The 22322-nt window shown below is 43.7% G+C and overlaps 1 protein-coding gene across 4 annotated transcripts in view; it reads right to left on the minus strand.

Annotated features, from left to right (window-relative positions):
- Positions 1–22322, minus strand: part of LOC134406772 (integrin alpha-M-like) — a 49743-nt gene that overhangs the window by 21060 nt on the left and 6361 nt on the right. For 3 of the 4 annotated variants that reach the window (XR_010025982.1, XM_063138334.1, XM_063138337.1), the window contains exons 2-15: positions 20131–20245; positions 19883–19995; positions 18513–18577; positions 15984–16098; positions 13729–13859; positions 9399–9544; positions 8377–8530; positions 6520–6670; positions 4988–5061; positions 4485–4614; positions 3256–3398; positions 1656–1799; positions 748–954; positions 489–619 (exon numbers count right to left, since the gene is read on the minus strand). Coding sequence is in view for 3 of the 4 variants with exons in the window: in XM_063138334.1 (XP_062994404.1) it covers positions 489–619; positions 748–954; positions 1656–1799; positions 3256–3398; positions 4485–4614; positions 4988–5061; positions 6520–6670; positions 8377–8530; positions 9399–9544; positions 13729–13859; positions 15984–16098; positions 18513–18577; positions 19883–19995; positions 20131–20245 (1819 nt within the window). In the remaining variant the exon portion in view is untranslated. The remainder of the gene's footprint in view (positions 1–488; positions 620–747; positions 955–1655; positions 1800–3255; positions 3399–4484; positions 4615–4987; positions 5062–6519; positions 6671–8376; positions 8531–9398; positions 9545–13728; positions 13860–15983; positions 16099–18512; positions 18578–19882; positions 19996–20130; positions 20246–22322) is intronic. The other variant, XM_063138336.1, reaches the window with a different exon arrangement.

Raw genomic sequence — 22322 nt, forward strand, 5'->3', positions numbered from 1 at the left:
TCACTTGTCTTCTGCATGGGACAAAGTCGGGCAAAGAGTCAAGCAGCTCCCTTAAGCAGCAGATGTGGAGTGTCATGATGGGCAGCAGAGAGACCTGACCCATGGGGCTTCTCCCCCTTTTGACATTAATGAGAGCTTGCACAGGGGAGTTTCCCAGTAAACTGTGATAATTACTGTATTTCGGGGGGGGCGGGGAGGAATGCCATGGTGTTGTTTTTCCACCTCAGGCACCAACATGTTTTGGGACCGTCCTGAGTTTCCTCAGCATTCCTGCTTGTGACTGACACAACTGCTTCCCCTCCCTATGACCAGGCTGTTTTACAGATCCATTTAAAAGTGTTCCTTTACTTTAGGGGTCTATTTTTATATCTTCATGAGACAGACGGAGGACTGTCTGCTGTAGCACTCCAGGGAGAGAGCGTGCACATAGAAAGCCTTTAAAAAACACACACACAAAAGTGGCCAGTGCCAGACCCCATGCTCCTCACCTCAGCAGCATCACTTGCCCCTCAGCCCCCACGGCTACGTCTGGGAGTCCGTCTCCTGTAAGGTCCGAACCAGCCCCAATGGCCTGGCCAAAGTAATGAAGCCCGCTGGAAAGCAGAGAGCCTGGGATGCGCTGTGGACAGGAGAAAGGGAGTGAGGAAGGGAGATTGTGCTGCCCGTAAGAATAAGGCTGCATAGGGACCTGGCAGAGGCCTGTGCCCCTGGCAGCGGGGTGAAGAGGGCAGGAAGCAGTGGCCTCACCTGGCTGTAGGCCAGCTTGATGGATCTGCTGCTCCCCCGGAATATGTACACGGCTCCTCGATTCTCCTCCTCCATTGGAGCCCCAACTGCCACATCTGTCCATCGGTCCCCAGTGATTTCACCTATTTCCGCTATGCTGGCTCCAAAGCGGCCCAGGGGGTGTTTGGCCTCCCCCTTCAATTCCTTGTTGCAGAGAAACGTGTCCCCCTGGCAAAGAAGGAAAGGGAACAGTTGTGTGGCTGGAATAAGAACTTGGGTGAAAGTGGTCCCACCCTCTTGAGCCCCAGGCACTGTTCTACGACACCCCCTGGTGCCACAAGGGGATCAGACTCAGAGGAAACGAGCTACTTCAGCAGTGGGCTGTTGGGTTTAATATAACCGGCACCTTCCAATTTTCCTTCTGCCCCCCTTCACTGATCTGGTTCGCATGATCACCTCAACCCACTGTGGCTTATTACCCAAGGGCGGCAGGTTGCCAACTCACATCCCTGCTGCTGAAGCTTCTTGCATTGGCCGATCCTGGCAAGAGTGGCTTGTTAGGGTTGGTTAACCACCCCACAACCCTTCAATAGGCCATGGGTCCTGGATGGTTTGTTAACCACCCCCAACAAGCCACCCTCTCTGGGTTTAGACAACATAAGAAGCCACGCCTGGAGAGGGTAATGATGCAAATCACCCAGCACGCGCAAGGGGATTAACAAATCACCATGGCTTGTTAAATACCCAGTGATCATGCAAACTGGGCCACTGTTTCCATTTGGCAAGCCACTTTGGAGCCCCTGATGAAAAAAGAGCACCTCCCATCTCCCTTACATTGGATTCTGTCCTCACCCTATAGCTGCCCCACATAGCTGCCCTTGGTACTGCCTTGTGCCACACAGACCGATTCAGCATCCTCTTTCACCTACCTGTCTGTGGCAGACGTGGACCTTCCCACCTGCCACGCTGTCATAGTACATGGGAGCACCAATGAGAACCAGGTCCGTGTTGGTGTCTCTGTCAAGGTCCACAGAGCAAAGTGCAGCCCCAAAGTACGAGCCAATCTGGGGGGGCTGAAAAGTTTTCATTGTTAAAAATTATCCCTTGCTTGATCTCCCTGTCCTTGGCCAATTCCCCTGTCTCTTCTCCTCTGTTCCCTGTCCCCATCCACTGGGGTCTCCCAACCATTGCTTGGGCTGGAACTGAACCAGAAGAAGCTCTAGCTGAAATTTATTTATTTATTTATTTATTTATTTATTTATTTATTTATTTATTTATTTTTGCATTTATATCCCACCTTTTTTCCTCCAAGGAACCCAAATGTGGTGCAACTGCTGATCACTGGCCTTAGCTAGACCTAAGGTTTATCCTGGGATAGTCCCGGGGTCATCCCTGTTCATGTAAATGACACACAGGGGATCCCAGGAGCAGGCAGGGACGACCCCGGGACAATCCTGGGACAAACCTTAGGTCTAGCTAAGGCCTGTATTACATATTACAAATTTAGCTGTCATGGTTTCCTCTCAAAGTACTTTGGGAACTGAAATTTTAAGACCTTGCTGGAGGTTTCATAGGACTACGCTGCCCAGAATTCCCAAGTTTGGAGCCATGACACTAAACTGCTTTGAAAATATAACCAATTGCTTGTGTACAACTACCTACACACAGACATTCAAATTCTTTTACAAACTCTGTAAATAGCTGAAAAAATAATTTTGCTGTGGTGCCTATAAAGATTTAAAATGGAATATAAAATGTTTTGACATAATTGCGGGATGTGGGTACAATTGCAACAGAAATTCTTTCTGGTTTGTTGACCACATGGCCAACAACTCTATTTATCAAAAGCTAAGAAAACACACCCACATTTGAACTAATACAGCACCCCCAATCTTTTTTGAGTCAGTGAGCACATTTGGAATATTGAGGAAGCGTTGTGGGTACCAAGACAAAATGGCTGGTATGTGGATGTGGTCAGTCGCAAAACACTCATTTCACAGAAGGCAAAAATGGTGTGGCTAGGAGACAAGAAACTAGAACACAAAGCTTTGTACAAGGGGGTCTGAATCCCAGAAAACAAAACCTCTCTGAATCCAGTTTTCTGCTCCAACAAAATACCCATTTCTCAGAAATACAAAACTGGCGTGGCAAAAAGGCAAAAACAGAGGCACAAAACCACCCACCCCACAGAGAACCCACACAAACAGACAGACATACAAATCAGCCCCTTCAGCCTGGCTGCCCCCTTAATCTCCTGATGGGTTCCCTCAGAGCTCCATCACGCCTACTTTTTTTCCTGGTATGCACTCACGATTTTGACCTCCGTTTCATTAGCGCATCAAGTGCTGGTCACTTTCACATGCATGCGTTATTGCGTTATTTTGCCTTGTTTATCTTTTGACCTGAGCTGGCTCGCGCTTCCTGGGATCACCACTGCACTCGCCCCACTCGCCCCTTTCCCTTCCCCCTCCAGTTCACTGGTTCTTATCCTGAAGTCTTATCCTGCAGCTTATCCTGAAGTCTTTTTACCAGCTTTGAAGACAGCTCTGATTTTGGCTTCCACGCCCCATTTTCATCGCTGAACAAAATGACCCTGCCGGCATGCTGGTAACGAGGGGCCCCCACCACGTAGCTAATCGAGTTGCCCGTTCGAACTGCCTGCACTGAATAACCTGCCAGGGGAACACACACACATGCAAAGGTAGTCAAACAGGTGAGAAGATAAAGTGTAGCTACCTCTGTTTAAGGTTTCTAAAGGGTATCCTCAACCAGCAGTAAGTTGCAGCTGCTTCTGGGATGGTTCTGGGGCAAGACAAAATCTACCTGCACAATGTCAGCCACTATGTGCAATACGCAAAGGTCCAAGGCAGTACAAATTGCCCCAAGACCATTCTTCTTCACACAAGGAATTATGGAAGGATTTGGATTCACGACGTTATACAAAGTGGAGACATTGCCCCTTTAAGCTTTGATACAGAGTGGTTGTTGTTGGGGAACAACATACAGAATTCACAAGTCGGTTTACCAGTGCATTTTGCAAACAACCTGTCAGGTTAGGGATTAAAGACAGTTTAGTCTGGCACAGGATATATTGGAAAACAGCAGTGGTGGTTGGAAGAAAACACCAGTGCCATCCTAAGACATTTTTCTGCCTGACACAGCCCCCAAGTGCCCCATCCCCACCCACTACTACCACTTTAAAACGTCTTGCTGCATTAGCCAGGCACTAGTTGCTGTCTTCCTCCACCCCCTCCTCATGGTGCCGTCTGAAGCAAGTCACTTCATTGTGCTGCATGGCAGGGCCGGGCCGGGATAAGACCCATGTTACCATGAAGGTAGTACCACCTGCGGACTTGCTTGTACATTCCTCTTAACACCCTTTCAACCTAGGGAAAGGAAAGGAACCTCTCGTGCAAGCACTGAGTCATTACTGACTCTTGGAGGGACGCCAGCTTTCGCTGATGTTTTCTTGGCAGGCCTTATAGCGGGGTGGTTTGCCGTTGCCTTCCCTGGCCGTGATTACCTTTCCCCCAGCTACCTGGGTAATCATTTTACCGACCTCAGGAGGATGGAAGGCTGAGTCGACCCCCTACATCATAAACTTTCAGTACTCCCTCTTCCAAAGAGACATTTTCTGTAAGGGCTGCTCCGAAATCCCACCAATTGGACAAACACTTACAAAAGTTTTTTTGTTTGTTTGTTTTTTTAAAAGCCCCAAGAGCACAGGAGAGAAGAAAAAAATTGATTTTGATTCTTACCAAGATAAGCATCCTCCATATCCTTTGCTGAGCTGGTTACATTGATGAAATTTGAACTGCCAAATTCTCCATATTGGAAAATCCCTCCAGACCAATCATAGGCTCCTACTGCCCCCAACACGGAACTTCCCTAAACCACCGAAAAGAATTGAAGAGGTGATAGCATCATACCAGCAAAGGAGAGATGATGGTAACCGAGACGGAAAATAACCCCAAAATGTAGGGTTGTATCCTGCTTCCTTTCCTAAGACACTAGGATATTTTTAAAAACATGCATTCTCCAAGTCTGGACAAATTAGGACTTCAGAAGCCATTTCAAAATTGAATTGGATAGACCAAATCTTGTGCCAATCTCTCCTCTGTTTGAAAACCTCCAGGTCAGCCGCCGAGGGGATTTAACTCTGCAAACATCTCTTTTACCTAGCCCTTCAAACACTGGAGTCCCGCATGGCCCAGTTTGCACAGTCCATTCTCCAACTGATTCCCCAAGGGCATTGACTTACCGGGCTCAGCAAGGTGCTAAATCCATCCTGGGACATCTCTAACTGGAAAGAGCTGCTGTTTTGGACTCCTGTACCTGCAGGGGAAAGGTGGAGGAAAGACAGAGGTACATAGGGCTGCCAGGTTCAGTCCCTGAAATGCTGGGGACAGAACCTGAGAACCGGATTAGGGTGACCATATGGAAAGAAAAACTGGGCTCCTATGTCTTTAACAGTTGTATTGAAAGGGGAATTTCAGCAGGTGTCATTTGTATTCCTGGAGCACCTGGTGAAATTCCCTCTTCATCACAACAGTTAAAGATGCAGGAACCCTGCCCTCTTTAGCTAGAATGACCAGATACAAAAGAGGGCAGGGCTCCTGCATCTTTAACTATTGTGATGAAGAGGGTATTTCACCAGGTGCTGTAGGCATACAAATGACACCTGCTGAAATTCCCTTTTATATACAACTGTTAAAGATACAGGAGCCCTGTCCTCCTTTTCATATGGTCACCCTAGGTAACCCTAAACCTGATGGGATAGAGGTGGAGCCTTGTGGGTCATGATGGGGCAGTGGACTGCAGCTGGGTGGTCAGAAGAAGAGATCAACTCAGCCTGGTGCTTCTGGGTGGAGCCTGATGGCCATGGAGAGGTAAAGGTGGCAGAGCAAATAGCAAGCTCTCAAGCCAAGCAGAAATAGTGTGTCCCCTTAAATATGCCCCCTCACCATAACCCTTTGCTCTTTCCCTGGGAGACCCTGGTAACCATGCAGTATGGCTTATTTTTCTTGAAAAAGCCACCCTGAGCATCCATGGTTTGTTTTTGGGTTGTTCAGGGTGGTTAACAAGCCACCCTGCAGAAAATGTCCTGGGTTCAGGCAACACACTGAGTATGGGTTAGCATGTTCTGTGAACAGCTCCTATATTGGCCATCCATGGAAATGTGTCTGATAACCTTGGTTTGCAGAGTACAGGCGCAAATTGGATGTACATTCCAATATTGTCTTTTGCTGTCATTGTGACATGCATTCCTGCTCATAGATCTCCCAATTCACTTACATATCTATCTGCTGATAATCTCCTGTCCCCAATGACACAATGGGTAGGATTTAGACCAGTCATGCTTCATGCAGATCCACTGAAATCAATGGGACTTAATTTAGAAATGACTAACTTAAGTCTTAATTATTTCAATAGCTTTTTACACCAAGTATGACTAAAACTGGATTTGACCCAATATTTTCCACAGAAGGAAATGGCAGGATAGAGATATCAGTAGACAGGTATAATTGAGATCAGATAGGTAGACTTCTGTTTCATCTCCTCCCCAATATCCCCTGATAACTACTCATATAGAATAGGCAATAATACTACACAAAACAGCCTTCATGACAGTTGTAATTTTGGGATCCAGAGCCTAGTAGACTTCAAGTGCATTTTCACTAAGGTATAATCCACGAAACACAGACTGGATGAGGTCCAGTCTTACAACTGCCTGTCAGAGCCACAGATCTTAGCATTATCTCTAGGCCCAGGTCCACCTGCTGGATTTGGTACCTTCAATGGCAAAAATTTTATCTTGAAGTTTGTTCTGGATGTCATGGAGGGCGTCAAAATTGTCCACCCGGAAGACATGGTCTGAGGCCGGTGCAGAGGCAATAGTGACAAGCTCTTCATAGGCGGTGTCTTTACTGAATGCTTTCCCCACCTTTGCAGCATGCCAGGGAAGGAGAGAAGGAGCAAAGCAGAGAATGAAACGTATTCTCAATAGCGATACTGACAAATTTCATAATTATCCTGTTTAGAATTTGAATTTGGCATGTTAGTAATGCACACCTCAATTTTGAACTGGGTCTATTTCCTCCATAGTTCTTCTCTAGCTTGGGTTGTACTTGGAGCTGAAGACTTTCTCCCTCCCACTCTCACCCACTTATACGGCTGAGGTGGCACGTGAGGAGAAAGTGTCTCTCTCTCTCTCTCTCTCTCACTTCTCCACCTCCCTCCTCCACCTCTTTCTTGTCCTCTCTTCCTGGCACCCAGAAAAAACCATACTTTGAAAAAAAATGTCTTTCCCATATGAGCCTGCCCGGGACTTAAGTTCTTCAGGAAAGGCCCATCATTCGATATTGCCATCTTCAGAGGAGCTTGTAGTAGAGATGTCTTCTCCATGACTGTTCCCAGGCTTTGGAGCTTCTTGCCAAGGGAGGGTAGGTTCACTCCCTCTCTGTTCTCCATCCATTGGCAGGCAAAAACTGCTTTATTCAAGATGGCCTTTAGTGAGCTTTATCACACCAGCGTTATACTGTGCAATCACTGTGAATTGCGTGCAAAGGACTCTGACGGTTTCCAGCTTATAATCTGCTTTTATTGTGAAGTACTCCCATGCATCCTGCTTTTATTGCGCTTCTTAACCAAAAGAAGTGCAATATTTTGCTACTAGTTTTTGAGCGTATCATTTGTTGAGCGTATCATTTGGCCACTGGGGCGCAGGAGCAGGATTTGAAGAAAAATTAAACAAATGCTTACATCTGCATAAGCTTTAAAGATAAAGACATCAAAATTGGCACAGTAATAGATATTACTCTGCTTTAAGCAGAGCAAATTTGAATCGGATTGGGTCATCCATTGTTTTTTTATTATTTTTTTACATTTCCCCCCTTAAACCCATTTCCTGGTATGCAAAGGATCTAGCCGCCTGGTAACAACAATAACAACGGTTACAGCTTAGCGCTGTAGGGGATAATTCGAGGGAAACAAATACGTAGGATGAAGCTTACAGTGTAAGCAGGTTGGATGTTGTTTTATTCTGCTGCTGCTGTGTTTTTATAGTATTTTAATGCACTGTTTTATTATTATTTTAATCAAGTTCTAATAATAATAATAATAATAATAATAATAATAATAATTTATTGCATTTGTATACCGCCCCATAGCCGAAGCTCTCTGGCCGGTTCACATGAGATAAAAACACTTAAAAACAATATACAAAGATTTTAAGCTGCCATTTTCCTTGGTAGAAGGGCAGGTACAAATGAAATCAATCAATAAATGGCAGCATCCCAGGCATATTGAAGAAAGGAATTTTGTTGGAAGGTTCGAGAGAAAGAGAATACATTTCCTTCTATTCACTCCATCCACACTGTTTCAACTTAAAAGTTGCCAACTGATCAGAAGAAAATGACCCAGCCTGCTTTTGTGCCTTTAGGGGCAGCTTGATTTGCTGAAATGAACAAGTGAAGATTTTCACAGTATGCAGGTAGTTACCTACTAATATCTGCAGGTCTAGCTGCTGGAAAAATGAGCCTAGAAAAAAGTTGGCTACCCTGCTCCAATCTGGTAAGCATTCCTTTATGTTTTGAGTCCTGCTCTGATTTCCTTCCAACGTTTTGAGGATTTCTTTGCTAACTTTCTCACCCCAATGGCGAAACGGATGATGCCAGCTTCGGCAGCCTCTGGTATCACAGTGGTGTATGTCAGGGGGTCTCCGTATTTCACTCCATCTGTTAACACAATGAGAATCTTTGAGGCATCACTGCGGGATCCTTTAGCTTGGACAAAAAGCTCACGTCTGGAAAAAATGTGAACGAGAAATAATAAACAGTTTCTTTCCTTCCTTCCAAATTCTATAAACATAACACAAAAATCAAATTCTGAAAGCATGACACACAAATCAAAATTGAAAAAATAAACGGCAATACAAATAAGTATTAAATGCAAATAAATTATGAAAAAAACAACCTATCAATAAAATGAGTAAATACAAATAATAAATCACTTCCCTCCACCACAAGTTCCAAATCTGGACCAGGTACCAGCATACATGCAAAAATCTCAGTGTAGGATATAGCTTAATTTTAGAGCATCCTCCCACAGCTAAGGAAAACTCTGGGTACTACTTTAAAATAATTTGTGGTTCTGAACCTCACATGTACAGACATATGACTTTCCTCGCTGCAAAAACATACCATGCAAATTGATAGTATACTGTACTGACTTTACTTTACTTTTACTCTGTGAAATTCTATCCCCATTATGGAATTCTAAGAATTAGACCAAATACTACCAATTTGCATCTTATGGAAGTATTCAGGAAGTAATTAGAGGAGGAACACCCAAGAAGGAAGCTTCTCAGTAAAGGCACAGTAGCCCTGAAAAGACTCAATAGGGATGGACAGGATGGTGCTGCAATTGCATTTGCGTGGGATGGGGCAGGGTTGGATAGTGTGGTGTGGCATGGTGGAATCACCACAAATTAGACCTGAAAAAAAGACAGGACAATGCAGAGAACTATGGAATGCAATGATTTGAAAGCTACATTATCAGGATTCTTTTTAAAGGGTGTGTGAATGAAAGATGGTCATTTCAGACTAAATGGTTAGTGTGGAAGCAACCAGCATTTCATGTGGAACCAGATGAACAAAAAGGAAATTACTTACACTGCTTTCTGGATATATGTAGCTGTGTAAGTCTGCCCACCCAATTGCCGGATTTGTCTAATTAGTACATCAGGATTTGGGGTTCTCTGGAACGTAAGGAAGTCAAACTGTTCTTGATAGAGGTTAGAGTACTGGGACAAGGCAAACTAAAATGAGAAAGAGACAGAGAGAGTTGTTAGACACAGCTAGTGGAAACTGAGGGAAAGATTTAGATATATTTAGGGAAATAATATATGTTGACTGTACCCATTTGTCTCCTTTTTGGGAAAAGTTTAAACTCTGGGCTGAATAAAAACACCACAAATCAAAGTTTTGGAATCCAAACTTTGTGGTAAGAAAAGCTGAACTTCCAACTGTTATAAATTATGCAAAGTAAACAAGTTGCCTCAATTTTCATTAATATATTCAGTTTCTGATATGAGGAGGGCCAAAATGCTATTCGAGTGACTAAAGAGCAGTCCTGGCCATGGAATTCCTGATAATTCCCATTTGGCATTTCAGATGTGAACAGGATTTATCCATCTATTTTTAAGCCTAGGGGTTAGAAACTTTCTTTACAAATGAAATGCTGACATTCTCAGGAGGTGAATCCTGTGCCCAGATCCAATTTATGTTTTCCCTTGGCAGAATTGATGACATAATACAACCTGGATATGGAGGAAACTCTGGATATGAGACCTTTTTCAGACATGCTTTATGAAGTTTTCAGAATTGTGAAGTCCAACTATATAATTTTCTTGTAGTGTTTTTTATGTTTGGCTTTCAGGTTTGCCTCACTCACATAAACTTAAACACTATGAACATCATCAGATGGGGGAAATTGTGTTTCCTTGCCATTGTTTTCCTCCCCACTTCTGTCCTAGGATACTTCCTCTTTCTGCACACAGGGGAAGAAAGAGGAAGTAAACAATGACTACGCAGCCCATTCAGTGGCCATTTTATCGCACAATTTTTCCTGCACACCGCAGGAAATGGTGGCGCATTTCGTTTAAAAAAAAACACGGATATAAAGGGGTATATTTTGTAATGGAAAGAAGGTAAGAAGGAGTGGGAGCTACATAGGAGGTGGACATCATTATCAAAAGGACCTGCAAACATCCGTAAGTAGGGAGTAACGAGTGTGCAATAAAACGCTCATCTGATGATGCTCTGTATCTGTCAAAGCACTACATAAGGGCTTCTGGTTTGTGAAATCCCAGTAAGCCAGGCATGAGCTCACCTAAGTCTCAGCTTAATTATTTTCCAGAAAGACCTTCTTGTTTGGACTTGCTTTTGATGAGAGCATTAAGAGTAATTTTAATTCACATTATGAAAATGTGGCTTCATGGGATTTTATGTGATATATATATATATATATATATATATATATATATATTTGTGCTCTGATTTTTTTTTATTTGAATAAGGCATGGCTGGCTACTGAAGGAAAGTCCCCACCCCCAGCATCAGCTTGCCAAATGGAATGAATTTATTGAGCCCTTATAAACATCGGCGTATGCAACACATTTCATTCGGGTGTGCACCCAGGGATTCCTTTTTTAAAAAAGGTGAACGTTTACTGAATACTCAATCATAAAGGACATTATTTTATTCATTTATTTATCAAACACTGTAGACACGGATGCCCTACTCTACATTCAGCTTGCCTGACTGCGGGAGGGCTGTTGCAGGTGTGTGGGGGGGGGGAGGGGAGGAATGAAGAAATGCTCCTCAAGCCCCAGCATTGGTGGGGCTTTGTGGTGACGCTGGCCAGAGGAGGGGCTTAAGAGGCCAATATGAGCCTTTGCGGTCACTTCTCCTGGCCTCTTTGAAGCATGGCTCACTGCAGAGAGGCTCCAGGCAGAGCGATTCCTTTTCACTCCTGCTGCTGGGAGCAATGGTGCACTGTTGGGGGCAGGGCAGTGGAGCAGCCAGAGCACAGCCGGAGGACTGTTCCTGCTGCGTCTGGATCTCCCTCTGGAACCCTACTCGGTGCCCCCTCTTAATTCAGCATTTATTGCTTGAGACATTAGGGTGTGCCTGGGCACACCCGGCACACCCCTTGCACACCCCTATGCTTATAAATGCATCTTTCTTTCCCCCAGGGACTTTTGAGGTTGCACAAGTCCACCATTATTTAGCGAAGCATCCCTGTATTCCCATCTTCCACTTCAGCACTTATATTGACAGTTAGTGAACACTTTAAAAAAAAAAAAAAAAAGAAGCTGATTCACATTACACTAAAGTAAGCACACCACCCACTCCCAAAGTAAGAACATCTGCTGGCCAAACACCTTCTCTCCAGCCACTTTTGGCTCCTCCCTTCCTGCTTGTGGCTTCCCTCAGTTGCTAGCTGTCACATTTTGATATGGGTTACAGAGCAGTGAGCAGGAGCAGGAAACGTACACAAATGTCATGGCATAGGAGTAACACAGAGGGGGGAATAGTGGAAATGTTACGGCAGCTGTTATTCACTCCTGCGCAGTTGCGCAGGACCAAAAATGAAAAAGAAAACGTAAATGTGTTTGGGACACTCTCTGTGTCTTTTCCTTGCAATTTTTAGGGGTTTGGGGCAGAGGGTGCTGAGAAGGGATGAGGGAGAATGGCAGCGACACAAGTGAGATTGTGAGGAGTGGCAGGATTTTTTGCTGCTCTGGCTGGGCAGCTCTTTAGCCATTCCCAGAGACCCACAATAAAATTGCCTTGCAGGGTTCACATGACACAACAGCCCATCATGGATGATCACCCATGGTGGGTTGTCATCTCGAGTGAACTAGATCAATGTCTGTGACTGGGTTTGCACCATCATGGGAACCCACTCTGTGGGTGAATGAGGTGGTGTGTGAATGGGGGATGACGAGTGTATGTGTGTGTACACACATATTCATCCAGGCAAAGTTGGCAGGTGATGCATAACAAAACAGAAATGAGAAGGGAGGAAATGAAAAAAGAAGGAAAGAGAGGAAAGGAGAAGAGAGTGGGAGTTAAGGTGGGTCATGTGCATGGACACAGGAATGTATGTTTCAGATATCTCCACAAAGTCTGACCAAATGCTATTAAATTTGGGGCTAGCATCTCATCTATTACACACTTCTTGATTGGGAGGTCTAAAAGTCCAAATCTGAATGTGTGGAGGGCTCACTGCCTTACAGTGCTACAGGACTGTAGCCACCATAGCAGTCCTTAGAACTCACAGAAATTGATACGGTGTGATTTCCTGTGTTGTTGAGATGTATTCAAGAAATGGGCAGAGGTGGATGGAACTGTATCCCATGAACTCTATTCTGTCATTGTATTGCTCAGTTTTGGAGGGAAGTTGTGAACAGAGAATTAACTTTATATTTGATACAGACAAGAAGTTCTCCATTGTTATTACCCACTTTGAGCATATAATGGTGTCAGGATAGGAACTGGAATGTGTGAATAGATGGATGGACAGCCATTATTTCCAAGTAATACCATGTTGTTATGAAGAAAGAGAATGGGTTGACATTGCAACACATTCAAATAGTGAATCAGAGACAGAAGTGAATTGAAAGAGATCTAAGAGGCCCAAGATAAATGATCAGGTATATAAACAGCAGAAGGGCTATTTATAGCACTCAATAGGGAACCATATTGCCTTGTGGATGACAGGAGGTACAGCTGAAACATGCTGGCAAAATGTGGGTGCTTCAGTGGTTCATTTTTTCCATGAGAATCGAGACGACGTTTTTCTGGAACCATTTCTATAACCAGCAGCATTCCTCTTTATCTTTTGGTACTCACACTTAAAAATGGGGTTTGCTTAGTTTTGGTTTTTGCAATTGTAGTGCACTTCTTTCAGCTCTGAACTCGAACTATTGAAACTCCACTTTTGGTTTGTGATGTTGTTGGATGGAGTATAGGAGAACACCTCTCACCATTGTCTGTCCGGTACTCTGCCATGACATGTTCTACAAGTTTGTCCTCTCCATGACCTGTTTGGAAAATGTTCCCCTACTAGTTCTGCTGCCATTTTAATTGTTTAACAAATCCACTGTTTTATTGGCTCAAGTGCTTGCGAGCATCAAAATACAAGTGCTTCTTTTTTGCTCCTTTTGGGAGAGTGGTTGAGCACTTGTATACATGTCTTAACGTAACTTACCATGATTTATGCCACCCAGCTGTCTTTTTCCACGGAGACACAAATCATAGGAGGTCAGAGGGAACAATATAAAACAGATAAGCAGTGTGGGGAATTCACAGGAAGAAAATCAGCTGTAGTGGATGATGGGAAAATATTTCATAAGGAACACTAAAGTCCATGCAAATGGAAGAATCATTTGAAGGATCGTGACTGTGTTACAAGATACAGAACCAAAACTTTTACCTGCGTATTGGTATTTTGAAAACGCTTCAAGACCTCAGATATAAATGTCTTCATCTGTGAGAAATCATTTCTTGCAATGCTCCCTGAACCGTCTATCAGAAGAACTATGTCAGTGAGCCGTTTGGGGCATTCTAGTGGAGGAAACAGTTGAAAATGAGGGGGAAAGTTTAGAGGGCACAGAATCATGGAGCTAACTTAACATCATGTTGTCTCATTATACAATTAGAATGTTTTTAAAAATTCTCAACTTTTCAATGCATGTTTATAAATAGGAGGGCGGGCCAATATTTTTACCAGGGCCCATCTACATGGAGATGTTGTCCAATGCGATTCAGTTTAAAACTGCATTTTCATCATATTGGATTTGCTTGTCCAGTGGCACACTTAGCCAATTAAAGCAGTGTAGACTAAATAAAAGGGCCACTTTTGTGTGGAAGACTGCATTAGAAATTGCATTAGTTCAGGTATATGTGGGTGGAGTCTTGTGGCATCAAGAAAATAAAGTTATACGCAAGTTGTCAACTCTGAATGAGCAAGATTTGAAACAAAAGGCAAAGGAATTCCCCACCCCTTCCTCTGCTTCTGTGCTGAGTAAGTTCAATGGAAGACAATGGAAATTACTTCAGAATAGACATGTTTAGCGGGATGTTTTCAGCATGCTTTTAAAGGCACGCATGCCCACACCTTCAGATGAGTGAGATTTGAAACAAAGCAATTCCCTTCCCCACTGCTCTTTCCATTTCTGTGCTACATGCAATGGAAGACAATGGGAATTACTTCAGAGGAGACATGTTTTCAGTGGGCTGATTTTAAGTGCGCTCATTTGGGGGAAAGCAAAGCATAATCAGCAGAAGGCGAAGCCCCTCTTCGGGTCCACCCTTTGATTATGTAACTTTCCCTTCCTCCTATCAGGCTGTTCCCCTGTCAGGATCTGTCCTGCAGCACCATCTGGCGGTAGCTTTGTATATAACCAGCTGTAGGATTTTGCAGGATGCGAGCCCTGGCTGGTAAAGCCTTGCAGGGTTCAGGCCCAGACCAGCAGGCACTCCCAGGTAGGCTCATACGGAACAGCTGGGAGCTGCCAGGAAAGGCCTATATAAGAGCTGCATTTCACTTTCAGCCTTTGCCACAGCAACACAGTCTCTCGTGCTAGCTGTAGCCAGTTCCTGATCATCTGCTACCTCAGATCTTGCCTCACTGTGCTGGACCTCTTGCTTGTCCTGACCATGCCTCTGGCCCCTTCACTACCTGGTATGTGCCTGAACCTTGCTTTGCCTTTGACCATTGACTTTTGCCTCTGGCCCTTGTTTGGACTCTGTTCCTCTTGGACTTTGCTTCTTGCCTTGATCCCTGCTCGGACCTTGCCTGCTTGTTGACTGGGCTTATTTCCTGCCTTTGGCCCCTGCTTGGATTCTGAACCTGTGTCTGACCTTGTGCCTGTTTCCTGGATCTGTCTCTGGCCCTCTGTTGGACTCTGCCGCCCGAGACCTGTGCCTCACCCTCAGCTTGCTCCACCAGTCTTCCAACTGAACCAGCCGGTTCCGTCCCGGCCCCAGCGTTCCTGCCTAGAGACCCTGCCGCCCATATCCCAGATCTTGACATCCCCTCAGTCAGCACTGGAGCCAGTATTACTAGTTAAGGTCACACAAACTGCCAACCCTCACTGAAGCTAGCATGACAGGAAAATCCGTCACAAAATGACTTTGCAAAAATAGCATGAAAATCTGGAGTTGCTGCAGAGAAGGAGGGGACATCATGTGTAATGACTGTGTGAGAAGCGCAGTAGGACCAGAATAAATCCCCTGTATAGATGGGCCCCAATTAATTGAAATCAGTACTTATTCCCAAGTAGACATGGTTAGGAATGTGTTCTAAAGCTGCAAGAATCCTACGCCCACTTCTTCTTATTCCACGTTCGTAATGATTTGACACAAGGTTTAGACCTGGCTTACATCTGTAAGCCAGATGTTTGTATATATGAATGGTGACTATATGTTCACGTAAGCTTGTTGGGGCTGCCTGCCAGCAGTGGTGGTGGCCCTGACAACTTTAGGCTGTGGCCCTGCCCACTGCTGGCATGTGGCTCTCTCAAAGTGCTTGCCAGAGCCAATGCAGCCTTCAGGCCAAAAAAGGTTCCTCATCCCTGCTGTAGAAAATTATGCCAGCGTGTTCGTTGATCTCACTGTCCTTTGTAACTATCCTTTCATTTGACTGCTGATTTTTGACTTTACTCAGTCCTTCTTCATAGATCTTACCTGGCAGATGCTCAGGAAAGCGTTTGGTCAGCCTCAGATTCTGGTCCAAGAGAAAGCAGTAGCCCTTGAGGTATATGTGTTTCCCACACGTCTGATGCACTGTGGGACCACACACCTGTGGAACCAAGGGGAAATGGATAGCAGTGATCAGACACAGTAGCGATTTTTTTAAAAAAGGTGTTGATGTTCAAACCTTTACAGAACCCACACATCCACTTGATTTTAAAGTCTTGTGCACTAGTCTTCAGATACTTTATATGGCGAGTGGGGAACTTATTATTATTATTAATTACATTTTTATACTGACCCATTGCTGAAGCTCTCTGGGTGATTTACAAAGATTAAAGCATTAGAAACAATAGAATTATTTAGCTTTTAAAAAAGCATGTGGCATATCCTCAAATACACTGTCTTTTAACTCTGACTTTACATATTCCTAAATTAAACCTTGGGATTAGACAAAGTTCTAGGAGTTGAGCACTGGTTGAAAGTAAATGCTGGCTTTGTGTTGTAAGAAGGAGTGTATGCAACCTTAGTGATACAGGAAAAGACAGCAAGGCATGATGGGAAAAGGTCTGCTGGGATGGGGTGGAGGTTCAAACCATAGGGTGGCAGCAGAACCTGCAACAGGAATTTTCAATCCTGATTGCGTTGATGTAGTGTGTTCATTATCACAAGGAAAGGAGAAAATGCCAGAAAATGCTCTATGAGCCTGATGCATTTTGGAAAGACATTTAATTCCTCAGGGATTGCTGATAAAATTTCATTGCAAAACATTATTAATATTTTTAAAATATGCTAAAAACTGTAAAATATATATAAGTTGCAACCATTAATTTTAACAACTGTTTCTAAAGTTCCTATCAATTATAAACCATAACCACTAAACAAATTAAATATACATTCCTATTTCTACATTTTGTTGTTAGTATGTGAAAAGAATTCACCCAAATGTTAATATAAAGACAGTCCCATTAGTATTTTTATTTGGGTGAATTCTTTTCAGATACTAACAAAAATAGTTATGGATGCAAAAATAAGAATTATAGGAACTTCAGATGCATTGTTAAAATGAACTGTTGCCAACTTGGTATATATTTTTGAATTCTTTGCATATTTTCAAAAGATTAAAATGAAATATTATTTGCAGCATCTCAGGTAGGAAATATCATTCTGAAACATTTTGGGCTTACTCATGTTTCTTTCTGGCAATTGAGAACATTTTCTCTTCTGTGTTTGGATACAATCTGAATACTGGTTTTGTTTTTTGAAAGGGTGCCTTTGAGCTTCATCCCACATACCCGTTTCCCTAGAATTATCCCCATAGCATAAAGTTGTTGTTATTGTTAGCTATATCACAACCTGGGCAGCGGCGCTCCTAAGATCCTTTGCATACCGGGAAAAGGGTTTAAGGGGGGGGGGGATGTAAAAAATCATAAAAAACAACGGATGACCCAATCCGATTCAAATTTGCTATGCTGAAAGCCTTCCTTAATATCTACTACTGTGCCGATTTTGATGACTTTATCTTTAAAACTTACGTAGATGTAAGCGTTTGTTTAATTTGAAGTTTAAAAATCATCCTTCTGCGCCCCCAGTGGGTGTTTGGAGAAGGACAAGGAAGTATGTTAAAATTAGCCTTGGGGTTGTGGGGGAATAAGAAGAGTCGCTCTTTCCACAATTCTATTTTCGGCGCTTCTTTTAGGGAAGCAGCGCAATCTCAGCAGGATGCATCGGAGTACTTCACAATAAAAGCACATTATAAAGTAGAAAACATCAGAGTCCTTTGTATGTAATTTGCAGTGAATGCACAGTATAATGCTGGTGTGATGAAGCTGTTTCTCTCTCAGTGCTTTTGCTCATTAACACAGCCACTACGGCTGCTTTCACACTGAAGCCTCCTAGCACTAGCAATCAGAAGGCAATTCCATTTTTTCCCCTTAACAGATTTTGTACAGTAAGGAAAAGATTAAAAGAACTTGTCATAAAACACAGGAGGGTTATGAGAGGAAGACAATGTCAACTGGTCCCCTATAAAATCCCATGAATGTGGCAGGATGATTGCCAGAATAAAACTTTGTCTGGAAGCTCCCTTTAGCCCAAGAGTTATCACCCTGGAGCCATCTTGCTTCTCAGACATCATCAGGTTGCTACAGGTAGTGTAGGCCTCATCTGGTACTTTTCTGGCAGCTTCTTAAGGAAAGGTTGGATATGCATCAACCAAGGACATAGGGTTGGAATAACTGATGGAGTTCCTTGGCTTCAGCTATACAATTCCATGATATTTATCTACAAGTAGGACTGTGCAGAACCAAGAACCATTATCCTTTTATTTTATTTATTTACTTATTGCCTTTTTATACCACCCAACAGCTGAAGCTCTCTAAGCAATTCACAAGACAAAACTTAAATCCATAAAATACAATAGCACAGTAAAATATAAAATAAACATGTTAAGTGTAAAACAGAAAACAATGTTTCTAAAGCTATCTTTAAAAAGAAAGGCCACTTGTCTGCATTGCTGCTTACCAGCAACTGGGAGTCACTGGCGGAGAGGGACAAACTGAGAGACATGTTCACTGCATCGTCGGGTACTGAAAGGAGAAGAAACACGCGCTGAGGTGATTCTCGCCGCTTACTTGTAATTGAACGTTTATAAGGTGCTTTAGGCTGCAATCCTACACATATTTACTTTTATGCCTTTGTGCTGACCCTTGATTTTATACAAATAAATGTTTAACTGACGACTTGGGAGAGAGCCCCATTAAATGTACTGGGAGTTAGAACACATTGGTTTGGATTGTTAGTCTTCAAAGGGCTTCACATACATTATTTCAGGAATCTTTATGTCATGCCCTGGTAGAGTAGAGCTATAAGTGGAAACTGTACTGCAGACTCTTGGAAAAGGAAGAGGAAATGGCCATCGAAGAACTTGTCAACGTATTTAAAAATATAAAGAACTAACAGACATTATCTTATTAACCAACAGTCTCTGTAGCATATTAATAGCTAGCTGTAATTCCTGACGAGAAATAATTATTATCTCTCTCTGTGCGTGTTCTAACTTCTCTTCCCTCACAGGCTCTTAACTGCCGCTCACGCCTGATAACCCCATCCCCCAAATTCTAACTAAGGAATTCGAATTGCTTTGGAATGTACTTGTCAATCAAAAGCCCACCGAAAGGACTAGCCCAACTTTCCTCAACCTGGCACCCTCCAGATGAGTTGGACTACAATTCCTAGCATCCCCCAGCCATGCAGTTATTTACACCCACACCCACATCCACCAACCATTAACTTAGGTCTTATTTACTGTTATCTCCCTATGGCAGTGAGGTTGGGGAATGCTGAAACCAACAAGCCAAAATGGCACAATTAGTTTGTGTAATGTGTCATTTAACTGAAGATGTTGTTTTTCTTTATTTTGGGTCTCTAGAGTGATAGTGGTTCAACAAAGAGTTGTAAAAGTGACCCAGTAATATGAGGAGAAATGGTTTTGAGAACTACACATACACACCCATACCCCAGTCCGCCTCTGTTTTGCAAACTCATTTCTCTGGGACTGGCGAGCAGTGGGTATATCAGTTGTCGGGAATTATGAGTGGAAAGGTGCTATTGCATTCATGTCGTGTCATGTGGGCTTCCCATAGTCATCTGGTTGGCCAGTGTGGGAACTGAATGCTGGACTAGATATAGGCCTTAGGTTCAGCATGGATCTTCTTATCTTCTTTGTAATAACTTCCGCTTTTGCACAATGCGCAGTGTGGTTGCAAACTCACAAAAAATGCCACCTTGGCGGGGCAGGGTGGGGTGCTTCAAAGGAAAAACCACAAGTCCTGGCTGCCTTTCCTCTATTGCAACTCCACAGGAAAGCAAACTGCACCCAGTCAATCACTTACTCTGCAAAGGGACCTCCTGGCATCCGCCTGATTTGTTTGGCACATGCTGGCATTTGTAGAGTTTCCCTCTTTCGTTCACATCCCCCTCTTGCAGCGGGGCACCCACAAACAGCCTGTAGGAGTGAGAGAGCACATGCAAAAAAAATCAGGGGTCACACCGTGTCACTCCTGGTGGGGATGGCATAAGGGGACCGGATGACAAGAACCATGTGGCTCTCCGTGGATCTGGAGTGACTGCTGTTGCGTACCCCGCATTTGCTCCACTTCTGAGCTGCACTACGCTCTGCCCAAAGCCCGTTGCTGTTTCCTGGAAAGTGGTGGGATGTTCGGTATCCAAACTGAAGCCATGGCAGGGTGTCAGCACTGCAGGGAATAAACAAACAGCTTGTTCAAACCAAATCTAGCAGCTAAATTCTAGGCTAGGGAGGGGTCTTGAATTTTGGGGTACTGTGTGTGAACTGCTGTCAGAAGACAATCAGCAGCTGGGGGGGGGAGTCCCCCTTCCTTTCTCTAAAACCCTCAGTGGGAACTTTCTTACCAGTGGTTCCTGTCCTTACGTCAATGCCTAGTGCAGTGAAACCTGTTGCCAGGCAAGAGGAGGTGACACTCCTGCCAGAAGAGGCCTTTCACATTCATTCACCTTGACTTGCACATCCTTGGATGCAGCAATGGAATGTACACTGTTCCTTGGCCAGATCTACACCAAGTAGAATATAACACCATGAAACCGGTTTGAAAATGATATATGGAATGTGTCATGGAGCACCATCACACCAACAATTTATCGCACTCTCGCCATGCCTGGTATGTGTTTTTGCAGCACGGTACTCACATGACGTCATCCATGTCCTGTGCTTATCTTGCCTCTTCCCCTCCGTTTTCCATCTTATTTTGGAACTGGGAATCTGTGCGCAATAAAGCCGTTACTCCCTCCCATGTATTGTTGTCCTTGCACTATATTGGACCACCCCATTTTTTTGTTGGGGGTATGTTTTCAAAGGGTGGTCTCACTGACAAAAGAGGAGGGCAGGGCAGTTCTCCACTCAACTGCTCAACTGTGAAGGGGGATGGAGAGAGGGCGCGCGAACACCCTGTGGAGAAGGCGAGTGAAGCCACCCGTGCCCAGGACTCAGTCCCATTCAACTTTATGGTTCTTACTCCTGAGTAGGCATGTCTAGGTTTCCTGTCCTGAACAATGTCAGTTTCCCCTTGTCAACGTTGACCACAAACTTCTCCAGAAACTAATTATAGTACTGTCTCTTCACTTATCTTGTTTAATATGATCTTAGGGGAAAGCATACTGTGTTGTTTTACCATAATTGTGCAGTTTCAGGCTGCTGTACTATTGTGTTTGCACAGAAATATATAGGGGAAGGACTTGCTAAGGAAATGGAGGGGGAGGGGGAAAGGTAGGTGCGATGGAGCCCATGGGCCCCAACAGTTGTCAGTGTGCTTCAATACCATTAAGCAGTAGTGTCAATCACAGTATACTCATCCCATCAAAGCAGGGCTAGTCCAAGACATTTTACTGTCTGAGGCAAAGATGCTCCCCATCCTTAATTATCATTTAATTTGTCAGCATCAGTTCTCTGTTTGTGTAGAAATTTTAGGCCATAATCTAGCATGTTTAGACAGAAAGAAAAAGTCCTACAACTCCCAGCATTCCCCAGCCTCCATGTGCGTAACTGTGAATACCCAAAAATAAAATTTAAAACATAACTCACTAAAGGGGTCATTTGCACACATAAAATGGGTTTGGGAAAATGCAAACAAACAAACAAAAGACCAGCCCAGTTTCTGTGCAAAAAATAAAAAATAATAAAAGAGACCTTCGACTGTGAAAAGTAATAATGGCTTCACTTGAGAAGAGCAGTAGGGATTTCTGCTGCTCTTGCCAAGAGGTTCACTCTCCAATGTCCTTTATCCATGATTGGTTGGCATACCGGGATTCAGATGACATGGGAACCCATTGTGGGTAAACAACCTCTTCAACAGACCATGGGTTATCAGGGTGGGCTGTTTGAGAAAAGCAACCTGCCTTGATAAAAACATCCTGGGTTTGGATGACACGTTAACCCACCATGGATTGTTTCAGAAAACAACCCATCGTGGGTTGACATGTTGGGTGAACCCAGTCTATACCTCAAAAGTTCAGGAGAAGAGGCAGGCTTTCAGCTGATGTTTACAGTCAAAAATAGAAAGTGAATTCTAAAGAAAAAGAGCTGAAAGGGAAGAAGGAAGGAAATATGAAATAGAGGAAGTAAAGAGAGGTTTAGCCAAGAGGAAAAGTAAGAATGGGGTGGGGTGGGGAAGTCAAATAAAAAATAAAGAAGGAAGATAGATGAGAGTGAAGGAGTAAAGAGATTTAAAAACAAAAAAGACTTTCTTAAAGTGGATGCAATAGGGGAAACAGCTAGACCTAAGGTTTATCCTGGGATCA

This window comes from Elgaria multicarinata, chromosome 11 (genome assembly GCF_023053635.1).
Source record: "Elgaria multicarinata webbii isolate HBS135686 ecotype San Diego chromosome 11, rElgMul1.1.pri, whole genome shotgun sequence".
NCBI lineage: Eukaryota > Metazoa > Chordata > Lepidosauria > Squamata > Anguidae > Elgaria > Elgaria multicarinata.